The 25,767-nt window shown below is 41.3% G+C and overlaps 1 protein-coding gene across 2 annotated transcripts in view; it reads right to left on the reverse strand.

Annotated features, from left to right (window-relative positions):
- The window catches only part of si:ch211-200p22.4 (phosphatidylinositol-binding clathrin assembly protein), a 59,058-nt gene that overhangs the window by 2,890 nt on the left and 30,401 nt on the right, over positions 1 to 25,767 (reverse strand). Inside the window, exons 4-18 of one of the 2 annotated variants that reach the window (XM_041030694.1) lie at positions 25,413 to 25,515; positions 24,647 to 24,740; positions 23,874 to 23,985; positions 23,361 to 23,467; positions 21,303 to 21,344; positions 18,077 to 18,162; positions 17,744 to 17,867; positions 13,984 to 14,117; positions 13,124 to 13,224; positions 11,315 to 11,425; positions 6,317 to 6,460; positions 5,847 to 5,877; positions 5,312 to 5,444; positions 509 to 565; positions 47 to 163 (exon numbers count right to left, since the gene is read on the reverse strand). In XM_041030694.1, the coding sequence (XP_040886628.1) occupies positions 47 to 163; positions 509 to 565; positions 5,312 to 5,444; positions 5,847 to 5,877; positions 6,317 to 6,460; positions 11,315 to 11,425; positions 13,124 to 13,224; positions 13,984 to 14,117; positions 17,744 to 17,867; positions 18,077 to 18,162; positions 21,303 to 21,344; positions 23,361 to 23,467; positions 23,874 to 23,985; positions 24,647 to 24,740; positions 25,413 to 25,515 (1,496 nt within the window). The remainder of the gene's footprint in view (positions 1 to 46; positions 164 to 508; positions 566 to 5,311; positions 5,445 to 5,846; positions 5,878 to 6,316; positions 6,461 to 11,314; positions 11,426 to 13,123; positions 13,225 to 13,983; positions 14,118 to 17,743; positions 17,868 to 18,076; positions 18,163 to 21,302; positions 21,345 to 23,360; positions 23,468 to 23,873; positions 23,986 to 24,646; positions 24,741 to 25,412; positions 25,516 to 25,767) is intronic. The other variant, XM_041030695.1, reaches the window with a different exon arrangement.

Raw genomic sequence — 25,767 nt, forward strand, 5'->3', positions numbered from 1 at the left:
AATGACAGATGGTTCACGTTAAGTATACATGTGCTTTGTGTATCACCTGGGCTCCGGGCATGGGTGCGAAGGGGTTGGTGGGTCTGAGAACAGGCTGGTTGTACATCATTGGCTGAGGAGCCATCACTGGTACCCCGCCCATCTGACCCATCTGGGGGGGGACCTGGACAGAGGGAAAGAGGAGGGGGGTTGGAAAAATATGGAGAGAAACCAGTGATGCACAAATAGCAAAAGGTCATGAAAGTCAGAAAGAAATGGAAAAGAAGGAGAAATAAAGGTGGGAGGAGTTGGTAGACAGAGGGGTGACAAATAGGTGGAAATAGAGACTTGAGACTTGACACAAAGATTTACCAAAATGTGAGATTTATTGCTTTTAAACTGTTTTTTCTTTGCAGTCTGGACTTTTGATTAGACAAAACACAAAACCTGAAGACGTCACCCTGGAACGCTCCGGGAACTTGTGAAAGAAATTTTTATTTTAGTAGGTTTTTGTTCTGTGCACACTTACCACTCCATACACAGGCACTTGCGGTGTGGTCATGGGGAAAGCCATGGGGGCTGGAGCCTGGAAGAAAAGTAAAAAATAAAAAAAATAAAAATCGTATTCAACTTAAAGCAGGCGGAAAAAATCAGAGGTCGCTGCAAGAAAACAGAACCTGGCTCAAACATTTTATGGCTTATGTCAGTCTGCATATGTGGAAAGCTGCAGTGGCTGCTGGGTAATACTTGAATGAAACCACGACATTTACAAAATCTCCAAAAAAGAGACTTTTAGTTGGTCCCTATTAGAATTATACCACTGAACACAACAAATAAAACACACACCATCTACTCTATGTGCAAGGAGAACACATTTGATGCTGATAAAGTGTGTGCACATGAGGAGCACAACAACACAGCGTGCAGCAGAGGTACTTAGCAGAATCCCACTGGGAACAATCATTATCACCGCTTTAAAAGGGGTGGCTCAATAGGACAGCGTTTAGCCCTGCCCTCCTTACTTCACAAATCAAATCCACTACGGCTGAATGGGCCTCAAATCCAACGTGACGGGCAATTTGTAGCCGTCGTTTACAACCCACGCACATCTGCATCAAAGCCACCGATTTCTGCTCGACAAATTGGCAATCTATGGGCGTGAGTGTCCGTGGTACATTACAGGATTGTATCAGCGAGCGTCAGTGTACGAGATGAGAAGATGCAGTGCATGCTCCCTCCTGCACAATATGTACAACCTATAACACATGCACCAGTATTAATATTAACAGATGTCCGATGAGTTATCTGTGGCCTGCAGTAATTTCACAGTTTGTGGAGTTATAGAGTACATATTGCAGAGAGAGGCAGCCTGACATTTCTCAAACCTCACAAACGATGATCTGCATTTTTCAGTTTGGAATACCTGCAAGCATCTGCAAATGTTACAAGATAAACCAGTGTGATTTTATCACCTACTGCATATTAATGTACAGTATTTGCCGCAGTCAGAAGTTGGGACTGTTTGCTCTGATGGAGCTCACCCGGAAGACGCAGGCTCCCGCTGTTTTCAAAAACCCATTAAAAACAGCTCGCGGAAACATGTTGCTGCCTTCACAAACCTAATCCATCATTGTAAATGAGACAACTGTGGCAGTTTTCTTAACATGGCTTTACAACGCCTCAATCATTGCAGCAGTACAGTGTGTACTAGTACGTACTTCCACTCTGCCGGAGTTGGATGTTGCAGCTTTGTTTTGCTGGGAGACGTACAGTGCACAGAAATGAAAAACAAAAAAGTAGAATATTTCCATCAAACACAGTAATTAGCTGTGTGGTGAAATCATATATTACCTTCCTGGTCTCACGTAAAATGATGGATTACATTAATCAGGGCAAAACAGTGTTGGGTTTCAAGATAAACTGAGGCAGTGAAGAGCGGTCTAGTTGCTTGCTTCCACTTTAACCCTATTTTCTTTGGCCTTTCGTTTATATTTTGGTCATTTGGCATCATAAAACGTTATAACGGCATATCACCTATCCACAGATGCTCAGACGACTCTCGTTGGGTTATTCTGACACTGAAGAAAACTTGAAAAATTTGATTTTCAGTTGTGGAATTAAAAGGAATGAAGTGGTTTTATTCATCTTTATTGCAGTGGACACTGGAAATAAAAGTACCATGGGAAAATGTAAGTTACATCAAATCATGAAAAACGTTTATCATGTCTACGTGTTAAGATCTTTTCAAATGCCAACAACATTTATCATTCATCTGTTTGACGGTCTTTTGATGCTCAGCCTCTCCTGCTGTTTCTATCCCTCTTTCTCTCTCTAGTGTGTCTCCCTCTCTGCCTCCATCTATACACTAATTCTTTTAAAATCTGTCTTTTCTCCAGGTCTTTCATCCCGACTTTTAGCGATTCAGGGCTGAACTTTTGCTATTCCCTCTGCCATCTCCTTCTAAAAGCGACTTCCTTTTTTGTATGCCTCCTCTGCAAAGTCACACAACTGACCTTCAATGACCTGCATGGTAAAGTGAAGGTTAGATAAGTGAAAGGCTTTGCTGGATTTGTGGCTTTGTCAAGTGTCAAGCGAGCGGAGACCTTCTGGCGAGACTCTCAGATGCGGTTGTTACTTACCATGCGTGATGCATGACAGCCTTCTTATTTGCTGCTCCGCTACCTGATGTCTTATATATTACTGCCACATGCCGCTATGACTTATTTATTGTGTAATGGCTCATAGCGGTTATGTTTGCTGTTTTTGAAACAAACGTACATTTACAGCAGAGATAATATATTTTCCTTCTCAGGGACAATAATGAGCACTTCAATTAATATTTGCTGTCCATAAGCAACAACCAAAAAAAAAAGCATAATTTGTTTGTGGTAAAAGCTGATGCATTTCTCTGTTTGCTTGTTTTGCTAAATGTATGTTGAAGGTACGATTCAGTTCGCTGCTGACCACGCAATGCAGCGACTTTCTGTCTTTGTGCCATTTAGGAGGGCAGAGACATTATTTTGTTTTGCTGAGGGAGAAACCGCCACATTTTTGCATTGTGCTTCTGAATTAATCCCCATAGGCAATTTCTGTTTTTGCTTGCCCTTGTCAGTGAGAGTCAAAGAAGAAATAATGCAGCCAACATTGTGTCTCCAGAATTCGATGGGAGCCGAGCGTTAGTCTCACAAGTCTTTGACACAGACTGTAAACAGTGACAGAACATCTTCTTAACCTCTTAACATTCTATATTTTTTGTCAACTCTTAAACCAGGAAACAGTTTTCGGACACATACGGAGCTTCTCAGTGATCCAGGTTCAAACTCTTCTTGAAGCTCTATAGCAGCGAGAAATTTAACTTTCTTCTGCATTTAACAGGTGAGCAACACTGTAGATTGAATATAACATTTTGTGAAGCTGAACTGTAAACACATTTCCTGGTCATAAAACTGTGGACCAAGGATTTCTTGTCCTTGGCAACTAAGAAAACAACTAAGAAATGGCACAACTTTATTTTTTAGAACATTAACCGGTAGCACAAAGGTGAGAGGGGTTATTTGTGGAAACTGAACAAGAACTGAATCAAATTCTTTTTAAACAAGTGTCTTCAAGGAATGAAAGAAAAGGAAAAGGCGACAGAGAAAAAGATGAAGAAGAAGATGGCAAGAGGGAGGTTGGAAGCACATAATAGAAGTAAGACTTTTCTTACTAAACAGGGATAAGTACTTACATAACTAGTATAGAACATTCCATTCTGCATCAGGACGCAACAGGAAAAAAAGACAAAAGACAGAGAGAGAAAGAGAGACAAAGAGGCAGAGAGAAGAAGGAGAGGGGAGAGGATGAGTGAATGTGACAAAGTGAGAGCGAAAGACAGAATCCAAAAAACGACGACGACACAGAGACCAAGAGAAGGTAAGAGAGAGACAGAATGATAGAAAAAGAAATAAAGAGGATGTTGTGAAAGAGAAAGGGAACATGACAGAAACAAATATAGGAAGCAGGGTTGGAAGAAAAGGGGAAAGAGGAAGAGTATGAAAAAGACAAGAGAAGGTGTATAAGAATGACATATGGTGAGGAAAAATATGAGAAACAGACAGAAAGGGAGAAAGACAAAAAAGAAAGTGGGATCATATGAAAGAGAAAGGTTAAAATGACAACGTAGGCAGAAAGTGGAGAAGGACAGAAACAAGTATAGGAAATAAAAAGAGAGAAAAATAAACCAGGGGTCACAATATGGACGTGCAGATGTCAAAGGCAGTGTAGCGAAAAACAGGACGAGCAGATGACAGTGCAAAACAGAGTCGCGATAAAACAGAACACAAACGAAGAAGGGAAGGAAGACGAGTGGATGACAGTGCAAAACAGACGGAAGAAATGCACGAGGTGGACGAGCGGGACAGGAAGGAGAGATTAGAGGGAATGACAGCAGGGGCAAAGGGGGTGGTGAGGGGGAAGACAGAAGGAAAGAACCGACAGGAGAGCGAAAAAAGAAGAAAATGATAGAAAAGAAAGGAAGAGAGGAAGTGGAGGGTTAGTGACAGTTTGTCCTCGTCAGCCAGAAACTGCAGTCCAGAGATCAGGAGGACAATCAGGAGCTGCCAAGATCAGCACCCACAAACACACACACACACACACACACACACACACACACACACACACACACACACACACACACACACACACACACACACACACACACACACACACACACACACACACACACACACACAGAGCATGCACAGGCAGTTGTTTACTGTACCAAGTCAATACAATCACATACACTTAGCATCTAAACACAAGACACAACATTCACGTGCACACAGACGGGTACAGCATTCAGTGTTACCTGCAAGTTTTGTTTGGATAAATGTAATAATCCTTCTTTATCACAACTTATTTTCAGAGTTTTGGCCATATTGTCTGTCCATTCCAAGACATGAGTGCTAGCAGTTCAGCCACATTATCAGTGGGAGGTAAAACAGCAAGCTCAGCTGAAATGTTAGATGTGTTTTCAACTATGGTAAATACAGTAGATCAGAGTTGAACTTTGAGCCAACCTGTAAATTTAAATCAGACAGTACAATTTTACCACTTTGTTTTTTGTTTTCCAAATGCATTTGACCGACTTAGGGGTTTGTTTCGGCTTTGCTGCTGAATTTTGGCCAAAAGTATAAAAATAAGAAATTTTAATAAACCACAAGACTTTTTCGGGACTTACACCTGACACCTTGATGGACCCTTTTAGGGTAAATTCTCAGACTGCAGAATTCACTTTACCACATCATGGGCATTAGTGCAACTGCATGTCCAGTATGTGTTTCTGTCTCCTTACCACATGTGGTACAGGCATGGGCTGTGGGGCCACAGGCGCGGGGCTCCACTGTGTGGTCGACATGGTCTTATTCTGCCAGTTCTGGCCCCCTGTCAGCTTCTTCTCTCCAGGCTGGCTCCACTGCATCTCTGGCCTGTGAGAGGGAGGATCAGAGCAACAAAACAAACACACTTGTCAGGGTTGTGTTTTTCCACCTTTTCACCTGCTCAACCTGAGGCCAATTTCTCAAACAACACCAAACTCATGTCTCGCTCCCCGTGAGGTGCATCATGAATTTTAAAGAACAACAATACTGCAAGTGCCTCAGACACATGAATGTGAATCTGTGTATTGCAGTCTTCTGCCCTTAACGGTCTACAGAAGCATTATGTCACAGACCTAAGCACATAAAACCAATTAAACACTTTACAGAACGTAGGTAGGAATTCTGGCAACAGCAGAGAGAGATATAACGGGGAGGCGTATTTGCATAAAACCTTCAGCCTGGACTACGAGCACAACTTAGAAAGGTATCAACACAACTCAAGACACTTACTTCTTGGCTGGGGTCCCACCGAACTGCAGATCTAAGGAGGGGACAGAAACATGGAGAAACTGAGTGATCGCAGTTTAAAGCGGGTGAAAAACAGGGACGCAGGTATTTTCTCTCTGATTTTGCTTAATTTTTGTTCCCTTATATAATCTTTTAACAAGTTGGCAATATTCAGATGTTTTTAATCAAAATTCTTAACGAAGGGTGGTGTAAAATTTTAACCATGTGATGAGCGCAGATTCCAAAACAAATAGATAAAGTAACTGATTTCCCGACGTGTTTGTTGTTAAAAAGAGGAGAAAGGAAAAGAAAAAGGCGGATTGTTGTCACATGAAAGTGAAAGGGTTATAAGAAAAAGACCTGTGTTACATAAATGTTTTGCCAGTAAGTAAAACACCGCTTTACAAATACTGCAACACTGGGGCAGAGTGTTAACGCCGCAGATATGACAGCACATGTATCTCAACACTCACTGCCCACAAGGTTGGCCAGAGAGGAGTCGAGGTCGTTGGCTAGCAGCTTTCCTCCAGGATGGATGGCCATTTGAGGAGGCGGAGGAGGAGGTGCAGTGTGTGTGGGAACTGTCGGCTTCAACAGGTCTCCTAGAGCATCAAAACCTGGAGGAGAAATGAACTCATACATGTAAATAAGCTGAAAAAAACACTTTTTATTAGAAGGACTGGTAAGAACGTTATCCACACAGAAACACATAAGGGTTAATACATCATACAGACACATAGAAAGGAAAGCAAGTACAAGCATAGACGAACTAATGAGAGGCCTAGTTTTGTCTACCTCTGTCTGAAAATCAAGGGCCCATTGCTTCAAAATCTGCAGCTGTTATAATTGTAAAGTTAAGAGGAACGGATCTGAGTAAACTATCATTTGTAAAGCAGCAAAAATCTGAAAAAACAGCGGTGGAAACTCATGCTGGAGGTCAAGAAAGTTAGAGAACAGAAGCGTCTGCATCTGCGAGAAGACATTTAATCCTGAGTCTAATGAGAGCCGACTCAACTTTCAGCCTAATTTTACCAACTTTTCAGAAACGTCCGCTCGTGGTTCAACCATTTTAATGAAGCAGAGCTGGACGATTCTGATGTGAGAATACTGCTGAGCCGTACCTCCTTAATGTGAAGCTGAATCTCACTGCTTTCCTTGCTGTTAATTGAATTCATCCTGACCTATTTTTAGCTTTTACCTACACAGAGAAATTCCTGTTAAAAGCAGATATACTCTACCCCGGCTCTGCTCGATTTTTTTTTTTTTTTTACTATAATACAGCAGCCTCATTCTATCAGCAGCGCGCCTATAATCCCTGACTCAGTAGCTTGCAGCAGTTGTTCCAGATGATTGATTTATCTGTTCGTTGCTGTCATGTACACACTCTGACTCCCAAGCAGTGATTAGTTTTGAACATGCATGTGTGTGTGTCTGTGTGAGAGTGTGATCGTGTTTGTCCACGGCTGGTAGGTGCAAATGACAGCGTAATTTCCTGTGTTGGTGTGCGTGTGCGTGTGTGTAAGTGCCTGTGTTAACAACTTCCCATGTCAGCACTCATTCAGCTAATGGCTCAGTAATACTCTGCTGGCAGAAACCTGGAGGTGTGACTGTGTTTGTATGGGTTTATATGTGTGTGTGTGCTTAAAATTAAAGATGAAAATAGAAAAGGGAAATTGTAAGTAAACATGAAAATTTAATCTTGTGATAAGTAGTAGATTTCTAACATAATTTTATCTATGGGTGGGATTTAAACTCTTGGTCCTTGCATTATTGTTTCCTCCCTATGTCCCATAACCATTAGGGGTTAAAAAGAATCAATACCCAGAGACAGGAAGCAGAAATGTAGTGCAGACAAGAGCAAGGCAGCAAAACAAAGGTGGACAGAGTCAAAACAAAAACGAGCAAGATGTGAGTGCAAGACAGTCACTGTAAATGTACGGCGTCCCTACAAAACACGGAGGAGGAGAAGGGAAAGACGGGGGAGATGGTGGAAAAAAGAGGGAGGAATAATATTTAGTTAGGAAGCGGTGTGTAGGTCTGACAGTGGTGCTGACACAAGAGATTCAGAAAACACTTTTCCTGCTAGCTTAGCAGATGAGAGAAAGAGAGAGGGAGCGGAGGGGAAGCATACGCAGACAGAAAAGAGACAGAAGGAGAAAAGAGAGAAGAAGAAGAAAGTTTGAGAAAGAACGAAGAAGGGAAATGAAGAAAGTGGGAGTGAGAGCAAGAGGAAGATGAGGAAAGAAACATAATTTTGCCCACTATCTTTTTAATTCTCTTGACTCTAATTTCTCTCCCACTGTCGGCATTTCCATTATTGTTGTCACTGTGATAAAACACTTTGGCAATGTGGGTGATTTTTTTGTTTCTTGAACCACCATTTCAGTTAAGCCCAGTGAATTAAATTGAAGCAAGGGAGCAATAGAAGAGAGGCAGAGATAAGGGGGGGTGTAGAGGGAAAAACAAAGAGGAAACAGAGTGAAACAAGCCCTCTCAGTGGATCACACACACACACACAGACACACACACACCACAGGACAACACAAAGAGGAAAATGGATTGAGGGACTCAGAAGGTGGAGGAGAAAGAGATGGAGGTGATCAAGTGAACACTGAGAGTGATGTATTGAACTGGGAGGAGAATGACACCAGTGTTTGCTTAGGTGTTCCAGCAATGGATCTGGCAGCCAATCGAGTTTAAGATCAAAGGGAAGGAAGGGAAGTAAATCCATCTCTCCTCATTTTTGGATCAGTGGGCTGTTGGTTTCAGACAGATGCAAACAAAAGCAAGCTTCTCCTTTTTAGCGGGTTGGTTTTGTTGGTTGAAAAGACAACAGAGGAAGCTAGCCAGCTAATAAAGCTAACAACACTGTAGCTTCACATGTTGGCTGAAAACGCCGCCTTCCCACATTTGCAAATGCAAAATTTGAAAACCAACTAACTTTGAATACTGCATCTCATGGTGAGGATGGGTATATAACACATACGGCAAAAACATCACTTGCTCAAAATGTCCAATAAACTACAAAACAAATAACGTCTGCAATCTTCCACTGAAAATGGAAGGAAAATTACATCAAACATTATTGCAGGTCACAAAAGACCACAAAAAAAAGCAGATATGAATGATGGGAAAGGAGAATACATTATAAAGACACCACAAAGGAACAAATGAGTTTTAGTAACACATATGAATTGTGCACTTGCCTATACCTACAACTTTCTGTACACCAAAACATAAATGCAGCAAGATATCGGTTAAAAGTGGATAAAAGAATTCAGATAAAGAAGATTTGCGTAGGAGACAGAGGAATTGTAAATGTAAGGAGGGAGAGAAAAGAGGAAAGAGGGGAGCAGATGGAAAGGAGTTGCCTGGATGATTCTTGCCTTGTGAAGTGTGATGGGGAGACGATGAGGCAAAGACAGAGCGAGAGATGAAATAAATGGAGGGAGGAAGGAGAGGAGGGGAGGAGGAGGAGGAGGGTGGGAACGGTGTGAACAACAACAAAACAAAACAGACGAGCAGAAGCAGACAGATGGGATGGAGCAAAACGACAGACGACGTGCAAACAGACACAGACATGCACACACACACATGGTTACAAACACTAACAAATATACAGACACATGTGGACGCATTGAGATACACAGACAACACATGGGCGCACACACAGAAGGAAACAGAGACATACAGTAGCTGCACACATGCAGGGATTTTTGTGAGATGCTGCCAGTTGCCCAGATGGTGTATTGGTAGTTGTAGCGGCAGCTTCAACACAGGCTCTATTAATAGAAAGAAGTTAGTCTGTCCAAAGCCTGAACCAGGCTGCACACTGGAGCCTCCAACTGTTACTTCTGAGCAGAGCAAAAGAGACTGACGGGGTTAAACAAGATTAGAGCAAGCCAGATTTGAAGATTTTAAGACTTTTTCCAGATTTATAATTAGTGATCTAGCTCGGTATGATAATCCTGTTTCGATCAAGTCGTACAAATTAGTTTGAATGACATGTGCAGCGACTTCTGGTGTGAAACAGCTGGCTGATTAATCCTGGCAAATTTCCAGTAATGCTGATTGATGGGCGCTGTCTCTCTGCGAAAATATGCTCTGCTAAAAAAAAAAAAAAAAAAGATAGTGACTGGAGTGAAACCTCCCATTGGACAAAAAAAATGCTGAGCACCTCATTAGCGGTTGTTCAAAATTTCCACAGAAAACTACACAAAAATTAAGACCATAAACCTCTGGGGTAAGATGGTGCCATTTTTCAACAAGGATCTCCACTGACACTTAAATTAATTTAGTCAGAATCCCATAGTGTAACTTCCTCTGAAGTCTTGCAGTTTAAACCTGCACCTCTTTCCTCTCCCTTCATGATGGAAATAGCCTTTAGATAACCTCTGCAGGCAGTCGCTCTTATCTGCTCTGCCTTCTTTGGAGCTGTCGATAACTCGCTGTGCCTTAAAATTATACACTTTGCAGGAGGGTCTTGGGACCCAAAAGGGTTGAGAGGCACTGAGATTGATTGTGTCAGTTGCTGAGAGGTTAAAAGAAAGTAAGCTAATAAGAGGGCTTGGAGCCAGAGTCTCAGACCTGCAACACTTAAGGGCCATCAGTCGAAAGCTGTTGCCATTACAGGCAGGAAACGACAACAAGCCAGGATAAAGTAGTTGGAGAAAAGGTTCCTACACATTGTTTACTCCAATTAAGACTTTTAGATGCAACCTTTTTTCAGTGGATTTGAAAATTCAAATTAATTTAATGACCGATAACACTGACAAGGATCATGGAAAAACAAAATAAAAAGACTCAATAATGCTATAGCAAATTTTCTTCAGATTTGTCACCTGGCAAAGATCTGTACTGGCCTGTGTAGGAACCCTGACAGAAAGGATGAGTTACTGAGGAAACTCAGGGGGGATCAGTTAACTGTGGTTCAGTCAAGCGAAAACAAAACTTCAGAGGAGCTCGCACTTAAAGTTTTTTCTTAATATCTTTAAATAAAATTAATTTCTATGTGTTTTTCTGACTGGTTTAAAGTTGATGCCAAAAATGTCCAAGATTTGGAAGCATTTAAATCAAAATCACAGCTGACGCTTGTGGAGTTGTTTTTTTCTGGACATTAGCTGTAATTGTTACATAGTCCAGATCTAATGTCAAATAGAAATACTCAAGATCTGAAACCAAGTTTTCAGGGTCTTTAAATTCATATGAAAAATAATAGTATTTTCCTTCCTCAAGTAACTTGAAAATCCAACTGAATTTAAAGTTAACTAGCCCCCAGAAACTCCTAAGAATAAAAAAAAAAACAGGCCATGTGACAGAGCTAGAAAGCTACACCAGTGGCAGGAACAACCACAAGCTGCAGGAACTAGTCAGAGGGTTAGTTAAATGCTATGCTTGAGCTGCCAGCAAAGCCAAAAGGTTTTAGTTTTCAGTCTGGCTCTGTCTGGACAGTCAGACAGAGAGGGCTTTACCGGCTGCAGGTTGCGGGCCGTTGTTACTGGGTGTGGCCTTATTCCCAAACACAGCATCGAAATCTACAGTCATGGATGGTACGGTCTGGTGCAGAGGCTGGGTCTCCAATCCTGAGGGATGCAGTTAAATATGACTGATTAAAGCCCTGTTTGTGCTGCACGAGATAACAGCTGGACCAGCTTTACCCGAGATGCGTTCACAAAGAAAACAACTGCAGATATATACATCAGATTGTGATGCTGTAGGGAACAAAATCATGGCTTTGAAGTGGTAAGGATTCCACCACCTCCCACTAAACTAATCCCATTAGATTAGGAACATGGACCTTACAGTCTCCAGCGCACTGCCATTGTTGTTGCTTAGTAACTTGGGACTTGTGCAGGCTGTCGTGAATGTCAGGCTTTCAGAGGAGAGTTAAGCCTTTGCACGAGGAAATCCACTGATGCACCTTTTGTTTTTTTGTCTTCATCCGCATCCCTGTTGGGGATTATGGTTTGAAACCTCAGAGAGAGGCTGTGTTTGTGGGATCCACGATAGAATAAATGAGACGGTACACCACAATGGCTATTAATAAACATGATGTCGGTGTTACTCCTAATCGACACCTAACACAGCAGGGGTAAGACCATTCATAAAGACAATCTACAGAGACTAAGATGAAAAGAGTGATACCCCTCTCAAATCTGTCCATCAAAGACAAAGCTACAGACTCCTGCACACCACCCCCCACTGCATGTTTTGCACAGATTAAATTAAACATAGACATAAAATGTTAATTAGTGACCTTTAGTTGAGCTGGTGGGAGGATTTTGTTACTTTTGGACAAAGCGAGTCCAGCTATGTCCCCCTCTTTCAAGTGTCTGAGCCACGCTAAGCTAACAAACAGATGTGAAAATATTTATTGATCCTTTCATCTAGCCCTCCACCAGAAAGTGAATACGTGTTTTCTCCAAAATGCCCATCTATTTCCTGCAAACAAACAAAAATACATCCCCTATCTACTGCCTGACAGAAACTTCATTACAGCCTTGGACATTTACAGAAGGAAATATCCTTTGTGTTATTTTTGAGAGAAGCACAGGGGACAGTTACCTCAGTTATCCCCTGTGTCAGAACCACTGATAGTGTGAAGGGCTGATATCTAAGCTAAGAAGTAGCTCTGACTCTGAAGTCTGGCCAAACTCTTTATAAATGGCTTCAGTTTAATCCTCTGTCATAAAGCCTGTAATACGCTGTGCTAACAGTACTTCTAGATGCATCTTTGTCATACTTTCTGATTTGAGATAGCTGATTTCAAGCTCAAATGTCAACCCTTTTTTCCCAGAAACAGTGGGAGGATATATTGTACAGCAAAGTTAATATGTAGATGTGTATGTTGTTGCTGCTACAGCCACATTTTCCACACTGACAAACAAGAAAATGAAGAGGTGTATGAACACATGGTTACAGAATTTATTATTATAAAACACTGTGAGAATTTAGAATGAAAACACCTGTGCCCAAAACTTTTTTTTTTTTTTAAACTGTGCGTCTGCCCGAGACAGTGGTTGGGTCATGCAACATTAGTTTCTGAAGAACCGGGGAGAGCGATGGTGGGTGGATGGATGGTTTTCACAAAAAGACAAATGGATGGTCTGACAGATGGACGGTGAGACAGGTGAATGACTGTCCAGAGGGAATGAATAAATTCATTTGTGTGTTTATAGGTAGGTGTTTGTCTTATTTGCATATCTGCATCCCTGCTGGTGCCTTCATATATGTGTAAGTGCAAGTCTGTGTTTGTGTGAATGTGTGTGTAGGTAGCATACCTCCCCAGGCACTGTTGGCGGTGGAGATGGAAGGAGTGCTCTGCACAGCGGGGATGAAGGCCGGCTGAAGATCAAACAGGTCACTGTTCAGATTGGGCACACTGCGGAGAAAAAGAGGGGAGAGAGAGGGAAGGAAAGGGGGATAATGAGAAAGGGAGAAGGAGAAAGAAGCAGTGAGAGGAGAGGAGAATGAAGTGCAGAGAGATGAGAGTAGTGGTGAAAGAAAGGAGAAGAAATAAAGTGAATAAGTCAGTGAGAGATAAAGAAAATAGAGAGATATAGAAAGACAGATGGAGATAGAACATTAATATTTAATCAATCACGCATAAATAGCTAAAGCCACACTAAAAATGTTCGTTTGTCACAGATAAAGATTAATCCTCTCTCTCTCCGAAGGGTTGTAAAAATTTCGACGGAGCAATAAAATAGTTAGGGAGCAGTAAATTTAGAGCGTGTTACAGTGTGTGCATGCTGAGTATAAAATCTGTTCTGATTATCAAGAATGAATGTCTTCCTGTAACTCTGCTACAGCTGGAGTCAGTCAGGGATGCCATACTGGGATTCAATTCACTGGGGCAGACATCAGCCTATTGAGTTTTTAAGTGATACTGACGTTACCTACATCTCTTTATATGGGAACATCACACACACAAATGAATTGTCTACTTTTGCTGTTGCAGTTACCTAATTTTAAGTCAGTCAGTCTGTCAGTCTGTGCTCATTATTTCATATCTCAAACATTAAGATGACTTAAAGGTAAGGCTGGTGCTCTTCTATCACTTCATTGTTTGTTTTGACCTTTTCATGGAATTTGACAATAAGAGTATTGTCTGTGTGTGTGTACGTGTGTGCACGTGCACCTGTTGGCAGACAGCGTGGAGGTGAACAACTCTGGGGTTTGTGTGATGTGGTTGTTGTTGGCGATGCCTATCGACTGGCTGCTGGGGGAGGCAGAGGGTGGGGTCTGCATGCTGATCTCCTTCAGGCGCTGGTCCTGGAAGACGCACACACACACACACAGAAAAAAAAACACAATGTGATCAGGAAGACAATGGTTAAACAGTAATTTCCCACTGGAAATGAATGAGAGTTCTGTTTCCAGTAAACTCAAATCCTGGAAAATGACAAACATATTTTTTCTCACGAGCACTGAGGTCTGCACAAAGATAAATGCACATAAACACTTTCACAGAGAAAATAACACCCACAATCAAAATATTATTGTATATCTCCAGCATTCATGTGGCTTATTTCACACCAGCTTTCCTGTAACCTCTTGTGTTTAAGAGCCCCTCTGTCCTTTTGAGCTGTGTTGTTTGGAGATCCCTGTCAAGAATTAATCTCAGAAATGCCCGATGACGAGTCATTACGAGCGAAAAGATAAAGGAAAGGTTTAAATGAGTGTGCTTTAGTTTTTGGCTGTAGATTTAAGACTTAAAGCCAGGCCTGCATCCAACTGAATTTCCAAAGTCAGTTTATTGCTTGGCTTCTCCTGCCAATGTTGCCTGGTGGTGTGGGATTCAGAATAGTCAATATAATGACAGACAATTAGTTTCAAGTACTTTAAAACCAACCAATCATATTGGTTTCCAGTGACAGTGAAAAAAACTCACCTGACACCGTCTTAATTTCTGTTGTCATCCCAACCTAACAGTATTTGACTCTGTTCTGCTGAGACCCAGGTGCAGCAGAAATGCAGACTGTGGTTCTTACTGGTGACAGATATACAAACTTCAGCAAAGTCCAGGCAAATAAAAGCTAAACTGAAATAAAGTCAAAAACAAAACAGCAATAGGTTTTGAATTTTGCTTTGTTTTTCAGTTGATTCGAAGCGACTGAGTCAAGACATACGAGGCTTGATGTGACTGCACCTGCAGATCTCTTTCATTTAGCACTGGCAGTGGCAAAATACAGCTGAGGGTTGCATGACTGCCATTCTCAGACCGCTCTCAGGTCAGAAACACGACTGAATAACACTGTAAAAACTACCCGAAGTTATTTTACTTGCTGATCCGAGATCAACACTCCAGCTCTTTGAAGGTGTTCCTACACATTTTGAGTTTTAAAAATCCCCCTACCTCCTCCAGACTTTGATTTCTTGCATGAATTTGAACGTTTTGCCTCAGGGTCAGTTTGATGCATGCTGGTAACAGCAGGGAAATCTGACTCTCAACAACTTCCTACCACTCTGTGGTTTAAAATGATTCTGTATGACAACAAGTTTTAATGTTATGTGGAATGACAGTGGGTTTAAAGCTAAATAAAATGCATTATGTGCAGTATAAGTATTCCACACTGTTTCTCCATGCAGTTAATATAACATATCCAACCTGCCAACGCTGTTCCTGAGCTATCCCATAAGCAACTGCATTAAATTTTATTGCTTTATCGATTTATTTTATCATTCTTGCTGTTTTATTGTTTATTTCTTGGGCTTATATTCCATCTGCCTATATTTCCCGCTGGATCTTATTACTTTTGCTGCTGCAATGACCTAATTTCACCACAGGGATCAGTGCATTTGTGTCTTACCATATGAGAGAATGTACTGGGAAATAACAGCAAGTTTTTTTTTTTTTCTTTCAGTCACAACATGTGCTGTTTGGTAGACAAGGAAAACATTTTACAGTACAACAAAAGCGAATATTTTAAGTATGGATGGCCTCAGTGGAAATGCTGCCTCTCACAGCGCTGTACACTCGGCCAGTCTGGTGTTTCAGTTTGGTTCAAAACTCGACTTCAAGGTATGGAAATGATCCAATTCCCTTTATAACCTCTTCCACCTTTAAAGGAATTTGGACTTTGAGCAGATTAATAAACAGAATCTCCTGCCGTACCACCCTCAGCCGAGCCGAGTCCAGAGTCTTCATTTATATTCTGACAGAGCAGCGAGGAACAAATGGGAACTACTGTTATTGTTTGGGTTAAGGCCCCAGCTGGACAGTAGCTGAGTGTGTAAGTGTTTTTTTTGTATGTGTGTGTGTTGAGTCCATATGGACACCAGAGAGCGCAGACAGCTGGACTTGAGTATCTGGATGACCCCTGCTAACCCCGGCTCTCTCACTGTGTTTCTTACTCTGTAATGTTCTCACTCTCACTTTATCTTCCCTCTCCTTTCTAACTAAACCCAGAGGTAATCAGTGGACCTTGGCAGAAACAGGGCAACCAAGGGCACAGCTAAAATCCAATCAGCCGTGCACACAATCAAACACACCAAGACACACTGGCAGCACATACTGCAACTAATCTGCCAGGATATACACATGCTCCTTATACACACACACACAGATCAACAAAGCTCACAGAGATACTGGCAGCACTACGAGACACATACTGTATCTCCTCTGCCAGGATGTAAGCATAACATGCACACACACACACACACACACACACGCACACACACACAGTTGCTGTGTGCTTGTTTTGTAGCTTCAGTGCTCTTACTCAATTACAGTTTGCTGTAAGGCAGGACTCCCAAGGCTGGAGCAAGAAATGTCAACACATTTTACACTTGACTTTTCTATTGCTCTGCTCGCCACTGAGGCTCTTGGCCTTTATCCTCAACTGGAGTTCAGAACTCACCAAACAGCAAAGTTGCTGGGCAATCTATCAGCGACAACACAGTCAGATTCCTACAGCACAGCAAATTGGAGCTACATATATAAATATAAATATAAATATTTTTTTATATTATTTTTTTTATTAACTATTTGTGGCATTTGTCAGGGCTCAAGTGTTATGTAGTTGCTGCACATTTGCAGTTTATTCTTCACAGCACGGTCTTAAATCCGGGGCAACGACTGCACTTACACTTGTCATTTTGAGCCGATTTTTTTTTTTTATGTGATTCTTAAAGTTCAGAAGATAAAATTCCTCTGTGCACACACTTAGCCTCAAAGTTGATTCTGCACTTATCAAATCTGCAGTAAAAAATTCTCATTTCATGCTGAACATTTTCACACTCTTCCTTACCTTTTTCATTAAAATCAAAATTTGAATTTTGTGTATCCAGTCGAGTTGCCCTACAGCATGACAGGGCAATGCAAAGCTACACTAAAATGATAAGAAATAAACTAAAATTATGCATTAGGGGCAAATATTAAAATAACTACTAGATGCTTCATAGCCAAACAATCATAAAACAGAAGTTAGAATTATAATCTCTTTCATTGGCCTGACACAAACAAGAAATTTGACCTTGGTTCTCAGCAGTTGTGTGTGTGTGGTTACACACAAAACAAACACACAAAAAAAACATACAGGAAAAATATTTGCACAGACATACAGTTAAACAAAGAGAACATGCTAGACATGGATAATCTAGAATAAAAAATAGTTATTTTTATTGTCTGCAACATTGCAGTCTGCAAAGGTAAAAATGAAGATACACAGATTCAGAACACACACTAACACCAGATGTGAATGACACCTAAATGAAAAATACATCCCTTATAAATCCAGTTAGATTTAAGACTGTTGTAGCAACTGAGAGCTGCTTGTAAGGGGGAGGAAAAGGGGACAGCAGTAACTATGGGCCCTGGTGATGGTCTTTCTGAGCTACAGTGTTGAGTCTGACCCTATGATTCAGAGGTGATTTGCTTTCAAAGTACAAAACGTTACCTTAAGAGCCTGCAGCCTGGCCTGCTCCTCCTCCAAGGCCTGCTGCTTCTCCTTCTCGTCCATGCGGCTGAAGGACATGCCGGTGGAGGAGAGAGATGAGACGGCACTGGACAGGGTGGACGCTCTACAGCACAGCACACAGGGTGAAGAAAACAGAGCATGTTCAAGTTTATGAAAAACATATTTGACGACAAAGTTTAATATATCTTATTTTGCCTCACAGGTCTTTCTGAAATCGTCTGTGGGTGTGTTTTTAAAGGTTTTCATCTGTGTTCATTTTTTTTTTTTTTTTAATAAAATCTGATGTAACTGGTGAGCAATTAAGATGTCTACCTGGTGTCTGCATTCAATTCCTTGGTCTTCTTGCCCTCCAGAGAGGCCAGGTGCTGCTCTAAAGCCTCCAGGAGGCTGCTGGGGGCCTGGCAGAGAAATGAGTATGAGAGAAGGGAAATGAGAAAAACAATTCAGGAATCATCTCAAGTTTTTGAAAATCACTCTCTCTCTTTCTGTCTCTCTCATATGCACAAAGGCCTACCCACACACACAGTAACAGACACACACACACAGCACCCAGAGTTAGTTGGTCTCACAGGAAGGTAACAGAGTGCATCAGGTTCCAAGAATAGCCATGGCAACATGCAGCAAACACTCACACTGTTAGCAGGAGACTCAAAGGAGAGAGAGAACAAAGGAGGAGGTTGAAAAACAAAGAGCGAGAAAAAGGGTGAAGTGCGGAGGAGAGGTCGCGCCATTTCTTCTCCTGACTTCACATGAGCAGAGGGCAATCGTTTGTCTTGCCTGTATTGCGGTGTCCCTCACACTGAAGGCCCTGTCACCCTTGCACAATGAGTACCAGGATGCATTCGGCACCTCTGACTTGTCAGTATGTCTCTGCTGTAGTTTTACTAAATCTCTACACATTTATTCCACATGGCGACAGAGATTATACTCTAATCTTTTTCCCTTTTCTTAATTACTTGACCCGGAAAACAAGTGAGGCCAAGAGTCTCTAAAATATGCTTTGTTGTAAGATGACATAAGGTACTAGCATTACATTTGAGCTCAAATGTTCTGGAGTACAAGTTAGTGAGCAGGTTACTTGGGGATTGTTGCTACGCTACTACAGAAAACACAATTCAGCTGCAAATTCAAGCTCAGCTCCAATTGTTCACATTGCACAACACAATGTCTTCTGTGCTCGTTAAGAGCCTCATTAATGCTCAAAAACCAAGGGAAACAAGAGGGCAAAAGCGAGCCAGACAGCTGCATTATTAAATGTATAATCAGTGGTTCTCTTACGCACATCTACAACTTAACACGCAGGAAAAAAGAAATAGTTGTGCTCTCTTCTGGCAGAGAAGAGAGGAGAGGAAATTCTTCCACTGTGAAAATATGACAACGTCATGTCTGTCTCTCCATCCACAAGAATGCAAAGTGTGCTGTCAGTAGGGCTGCACGCACACACACACACACATGCACACACTCACACTCACAGACACGCACGCACACACACACACACACACACATTTGGAAGTGTTTTGCCTTCTGAGTCCTTTGTGGCTGGCTAGACGGTGGGCTCTTGCCAAACTGTTGCCTGGTTGTTAAAGAAACAGCGACTTGCAGAAGAGAAAGAGACACTATTTAACTGACCGTGTGCTTGAATAGGTGAAAAGAAGAGCTTATGTATGCCCAGTCAATATTAGCTCTGACACACAAACACACACTCAGCAGGGCGTCTGTGTTTCCACACCTATTCACTGTCTTCTTCTTGGCGTGTTGTTAGCGTAACTCTTATCTGAAGAGATTTAGTGACAGTTCTAACTTTGGAAGGCAGAGAGACGTAGAAAAAAGTCATCAAAGAAATGAAAAAAATAAGAAAAGAGAGAATCCCCCTTTTTTCCTTTCTCGCGTTTCCTTTTTTTAAACCATGATTACACAATAATGCTGGAGTCAGTCACTATTAAAGCACCTCCACCATGCATGTTGAAGCAATGATGTTGTGCATGACAAATATGAAATAAACAACATCTAAGGAGGGGATGGAATTTAAATGAGTAAGTCCAAACCCAGCGCAGGGATTCTTTCATGCAGATGAAGACAGAGGGGCGGAGGGGTGAAGCCTCATTTTCTATTCATGAGGTTTCATGGCCTTTTGCTTGTCGTGCCAGAGCTCTGTGTGTGCGTTTGTGAGTGCTACAAGCAAGCCACCTGAGGCCAACACACACATATTGTACTCAGTCAACACCATATTGCTCCACAGTGACGAGAAAAAACAGAAAATAAAGAAAAGAAAAAGCATGCCTGGGAGTGTATACGGTGTAAGTGTGTATGGTTACACACACACACACACACGCACGACCAAATATGATGTCCATGCAGGGGATTAAGCAGGTTGGAGGGGGTAAGCAGTACAGTATGCAACCCACCACCTACAATGTATGATCCTTTTGTTTTCTGCGACAGAGGAGGGAGAAGAAGAACGTCTATTTAACGACTGTGAGTGAACAACGTGAACACAGTCAATCTGCATGCTGTTAATGACCAACGTCACGTTCCACTGGAAAACACTAAAGCTGCGTGTTCCCCAGCAACTCGTGATTATTTCAGTTAGCAATAAATCTGTCCGTTTTTTATCAGGGGCCGTCTGCCCCTCCTGATTCCAATACCTAAAGTCAAGGTGCAGTATTTGCAAATACTTGGTTCTGACATTTACTTTCTTTTTGAGATAAGACGATAATCTTTATCTGCAGCTCTACTGTTGATGCATTGTCTGCCCATTGATAACCCACTTCAACACTAAACCTGATAGTCATTCATGATTATTATACATTATATGACAGGACAAAGCTTGCATTCAAATATAAAATCTTTCCTTTATCAGCCTAATGTGTGTCTCCATGTATGCCAGTCAAACCAGAGAAATATGTAGTCTTTCTCTGTTTTTCCCATAAACCATTAGGAGGTTAAAAACATGCTTCAAGCAATTCCTCACAATGCACAGCTAGGTAAATAGTCAACTTTATCCTTGACAATAAAAAACAGAAATGATGCAGTTTATTCCCGTGTAGTGTAGTCTTGTTTTTTTGTTGCCCTTTGTTGTTGTAATTATCATTATTTTTGCAGTTTCAAGGTCTAAGCTCTTTGTTCGCGGTTGCTCAAGGTTTTCAAATCCACATGATGAAATCTGCATCGAGCTGTCTGGTGGCGCAGTGTTTAAGGAGGCCAACTTAACACACCTCGGCCTGTTGTTCAATCTATAACGAGCGTTTGGAAGTGAAAGTGAAAGCAGGAAAGCAAAGTCAATCAAACGAGAGGACAGTTGCCTGGTTCTGTACAGTAAGATCAGGTTAGACAAAATAAAAAGGAGTGAAGCGGAGAGAATGAGTGAACAACTGGTAAAGAGGGAACACACAGGTATATGTAAGGGTGGAATAAGGCATGTGTTGATAGATGAGAGCAAAGAGGGAGCAGTGAGACCACATGTATTGTTGAAGGAAAGAGAGAAAGTGAGAAAAGATGAGTTGGAGGAGTGAAAGTGGGAGGTGAGATGTACACTGACCTGTGAGAGATCTGGGATGTCACCCTGATCTATTCCAACTTGCTGTCATCAAAAACAAACAAATCAACAAAATAGAAAGGGAGAAAGGTAGGTGGGATAAAATGGAGAAGAAAAAAAAAAATAAAGAGAAGGGCAGGGTCCATTTGAAAAGAAAAAGATGAGAAAAGAAAAAAACGGGAATCGTTACTTCATGCAGTGGCAGCGTCAACATAAACGACAACAGAAATAAACGAGAAAAAGTTTTCGACATGTGGATTGGCCAGTGAACCGACCAATCCTCACAGCGAATGACGATGATAATTGTACAGTGATAAATATGTCTCATGACCAATGAGGGAGAGTGGGCATGATGACTAATGAATGATGGCGTGACAACGTTAAACACATCTAGGACAGCTACGCCAAAATCATCTCCAACTCGACTTAACTTAGACAGGTAACATTTGTGTGAACACGTCGACTTTTTTAGACACAGATAAAAGAACATTAAGTCCTAGTTTGTCACATTAGGAAAAAAAGATATAAATAGTAAAATTATTGATGGTTTAATTCCATTTTGTCACTTCACCTCCCGGGTCCTGATATTGTGCAGGCTTGTCATGGCTCTGCAAATAAGATAATGCAAATAATATACATATACATGACTAAATGAGCAGCAATCAAAGTTTAAGAAAAAAAAAACCTCTGATATAAATTTTGATTTCTTCAGTTGTTGGACAGCAAGAGTAAGGACACAACAGATTTTAAGGCCCCGTTAGATACTCTTCTGTGCATTGTATCTTGATTATTTTTAGAACAGGGTGTTAATTTCTTTTTGTTTGTGTTTTTTTGAAAATGACCTCAGAGACTGTAAAGACAAGAGCCTGATCTATCAATAGACATATTACATGTTCATATTCATGCAACTTTTCATTATACTAGCAGTCTGAGGAAGTTCTTCTTTGTGCTAGCATCCTGTGGGCAGAACGGTGGGTGGTAAAAAGTTAAAGGCCAAATGTATACAGCCTGTTTACCTGCACCACTGTGCAACATAATGCAAAACCAGTGAACCAATTACATGTATTTTAGGGTTGTTTTTTCAAGTTTCCATATCTCTAAAAAATTCTGTATTAGACAGGCTCATACAGGTAATCAATTAGTCTTATGGTATAGGTTTATATTCCAGACAGAGCAACTAATTATTGGTTTATTTACTAGATGTGTCTTTTTTTTTTTTTTAACTGAGAACCATTGTTTTAAATTCTGTCTGTAAAAAAGAAACACAATTAATCATCCATGGAGCACCTCAAATCTTAATTATTAAAGACAAAGGAATCTGAGTGGGCTCATTTATTTGAATGTGCATAAATGCAGAGAATGTGAACCACTGGTGCAGTTTCCTCTGCTGAAGTTACAGTGGTTGATTCTCACTGTTTCAAATCTGCTGAAACAAAGGAGGGAGGGAGGGAGGGAAGAGGGCAGGAGAGGAAAGAAAGAAAGAGGGATGATCTGTGGGCACTGGGCGAAGGAGAGCCGCACGAGTATCCATCTTTGTCAGGGGAAGAGGGAAGGGCGAGAGAGAAGAAAGGATTAGATGGAGGAGTGTGGGGAGCAGAGGGAGAGGGAGCTAACGGAGTGCCTAACCACATCCTCCATCTTAGGGTTATTTTGGGTGTGTATATAGATATAGATATATATATATATATACGTATGTGTGTAAGTGTCTGCACAGCAAATGTGGGGCAGTGAGGGTAAGTCAGATACTCCTGCCTGCACACGGTACAGCAGCTGTGGGAGCACTTATTATATACTTATATATACTTATTAAAGTTGGGTTTGAGAATGTGTGTGTGTGTACATATGTGTCAATTACGTGTAACTATATCTGCGTCAGGGGACGTGATCAGGACAGAGAAAAGAGAAGAAATTATGAGGAAAAAGACACAATTGAACAGGAGTTGCTCTTCCAAAAAAAAAACCTTAGGTAAAATTGACAAAAACAGACCCTATCTTACTCCAGATGTGTGTGCACATTCAGGTACTTCAGGTGTTTTTGTGTGTGGGTGTGTGCGAATATACCTCGGCCACTTTGAGGAACTCTGACAGCTTCGTCATCCTGTAAAGAAATTTCTTGTAGATGTCCAGAGCATCTTTACACTGGTTCTTCTTCATGTCAAAGTATTTCTCTACAGAGAAAGAAAAGAAAAAAAGAAAGATTTAAAAAGAAAGGAAGGAAGTATTAAAGGAAGGATGGAAGGAAAGGAGGCAGAAACAATCAGTGCATGATTGAGTAGAGACAAACAGAAGCACTTAGCAGCTACATGACACCTTGTCAAAACCTACTCTGCTGCCGTGACAACCAGACTGTGCGCACATATGTCGGTGTGTGTGTTGCTGCTGGGTTTGTGTTTGTCAGAGAAGAGTGTGCGTGTACCACAAAACAAACCGTAGCTATACTTACTCTCATCATTTCTGACACATCTCGGAGAGAGAGAGCATCATTTGGCTCACTGTGGGTTGTGTCTATATGTGTGTGTGCGTGTGTGTGTGTGTGTGTGTGTCTGCTCATATGTGAGTGTGTGTATGTGTTACCCAATAGGTTGATGACCCCTTCATTGTAAGCAGCAAACAGCCTTATGGAGTCTTTGAAGAGCAGCATGAAGGCTGAGTTGATCACTCCGTTGGTCAGCTCATTAGGGTTGGCCTGGAGAGAAGAGAGAGGTAGAGAGAAAGTTAGAGAAAAACAAAGTGAGAGAGGGAGAAGGTAAAGGAAACATCTCTATCACATATTTTCGAAGCTTTTCACAAAAAGGAAAACATGTCTTGCAAATATCCTCAAAAATCTTTTTCCAAATACCGAGCACCTCTCCCCCTTGGCGTGAAGCAAACACATCCGCACACACCGAGCAACTGTCAATTTAGTTTAGGTGGGAAAAAACATTGTGCCCAGACACACAGAGACACACACAGACACACTCGCAAGACACACACACACACACACACACACACACATACAGTATGCACTCCGATGAGAAACTTCACCATCCGTTTTTATCGCTCTTTGAAGCTCGTTGGCACAAACCACAATGCACCCACCAATTTCAGCAAATCCCCACCCAATCCCCTCCTCCCCCCTGAACACACAAACACAAACACACACACGAACTAAAACATGAAATCTGTCGCCATAATATGCTTCTCATACTCCATCGATAAAGAGAGGTTTCAAACTTTGCAATCTGTTGTTTCAATTTACATTTTGATAGGAAAGGGAATCAACCACAACTCTGACAACAAGCATGTGTAATGACACATACATATGCAAAACACACGCACACACACACACACACACACAGACGCAGTACCTGGAAATCCAGCAGAGCATCCAGCTGGTTCTGAATGATGGGCAGCGTCTTGATCAGCTTCTCTGTGTTCATGGTGCGCATCACTCCGTCAATCCTAACAAAACAGGAAACGAAAACACACACACACAACTGTAGAGGGCACCTTGTTGACAAAAATTCTTATGCAAATTGTGATGCAAATTAAGAAACACAAAAAAGCAATGACAAACTATGGGAAGTGCACAAAAAGAAAACCAGTGTTTTTCATAAAAAAGTCTCCTCAGTAACACAAAGTCTTTACAGCTACTGGAGGTGAAGGGGTTGCAACAAATGGTGACTGAAACTTTTTTTTCGAATAAATAATGAGACTCTGCTGAAACTGAAATTATCTTCTCAACACAACCTCCTTTTATGGGAAGTTCAGTGTTGGACTATTTACTGGACTGGAACAGTGACAAGCAGGAATCTCAGCATTTAACTTTTCATGTTCTGCAATTTCTAAAATATTTGAGTCTGGTCGCAGCCAACTTATAATAGAACTTATAATTCAAAATAAAATATCTTTGTTGTCTGGAACATCTTTACATGATGCTCTAACTAACAGATGTTGTATGTTGGCATAAAAATAAGAGGATTTTGCAGAGAAAACAACAAAACTGTCAGTTTTCTGTTTCTGTCTATTGCTGCTCTCTCACTGCAGTGAGCTAAACATTATCTCCTGGTGTGCAACAAGATGAGTGAGAAATGATGAGTGAGGTTGTCGTTTTGTGTGTGTGACCTCCCCTACCCCCTCTTCATCTTGGTGAAATCCACAGCCACCAGTCTGTAGGACATGGCCTTCTCGTTCAGGTAACGGCTGTATCGTCTGATGAAGGTTGACATGTCGTAACCTGGGAGAGAAGGAAGGAAATATACTATGTGTTAGGTGAGACACCTACAAATGATCTCTACTATTTGTTATATAAATATATATATCTATAAATACTGTGTATTTGCAGGGTATCAGACACATTTAAATCAGGTAATCAACTCAAGCACCATTTTTGACTTTTAAACACTTTGCTTTGATTTTCCTTGACATTCTGGGCAAATCCTGCCCATCTGGTTCATTAAAAACAAATTAAAACCACATCAAAATGCTG

This window comes from Toxotes jaculatrix, chromosome 23, assembly GCF_017976425.1.
Source record: "Toxotes jaculatrix isolate fToxJac2 chromosome 23, fToxJac2.pri, whole genome shotgun sequence".
In the NCBI taxonomy this organism is placed as follows: Eukaryota; Metazoa; Chordata; class Actinopteri; family Toxotidae; genus Toxotes; species Toxotes jaculatrix.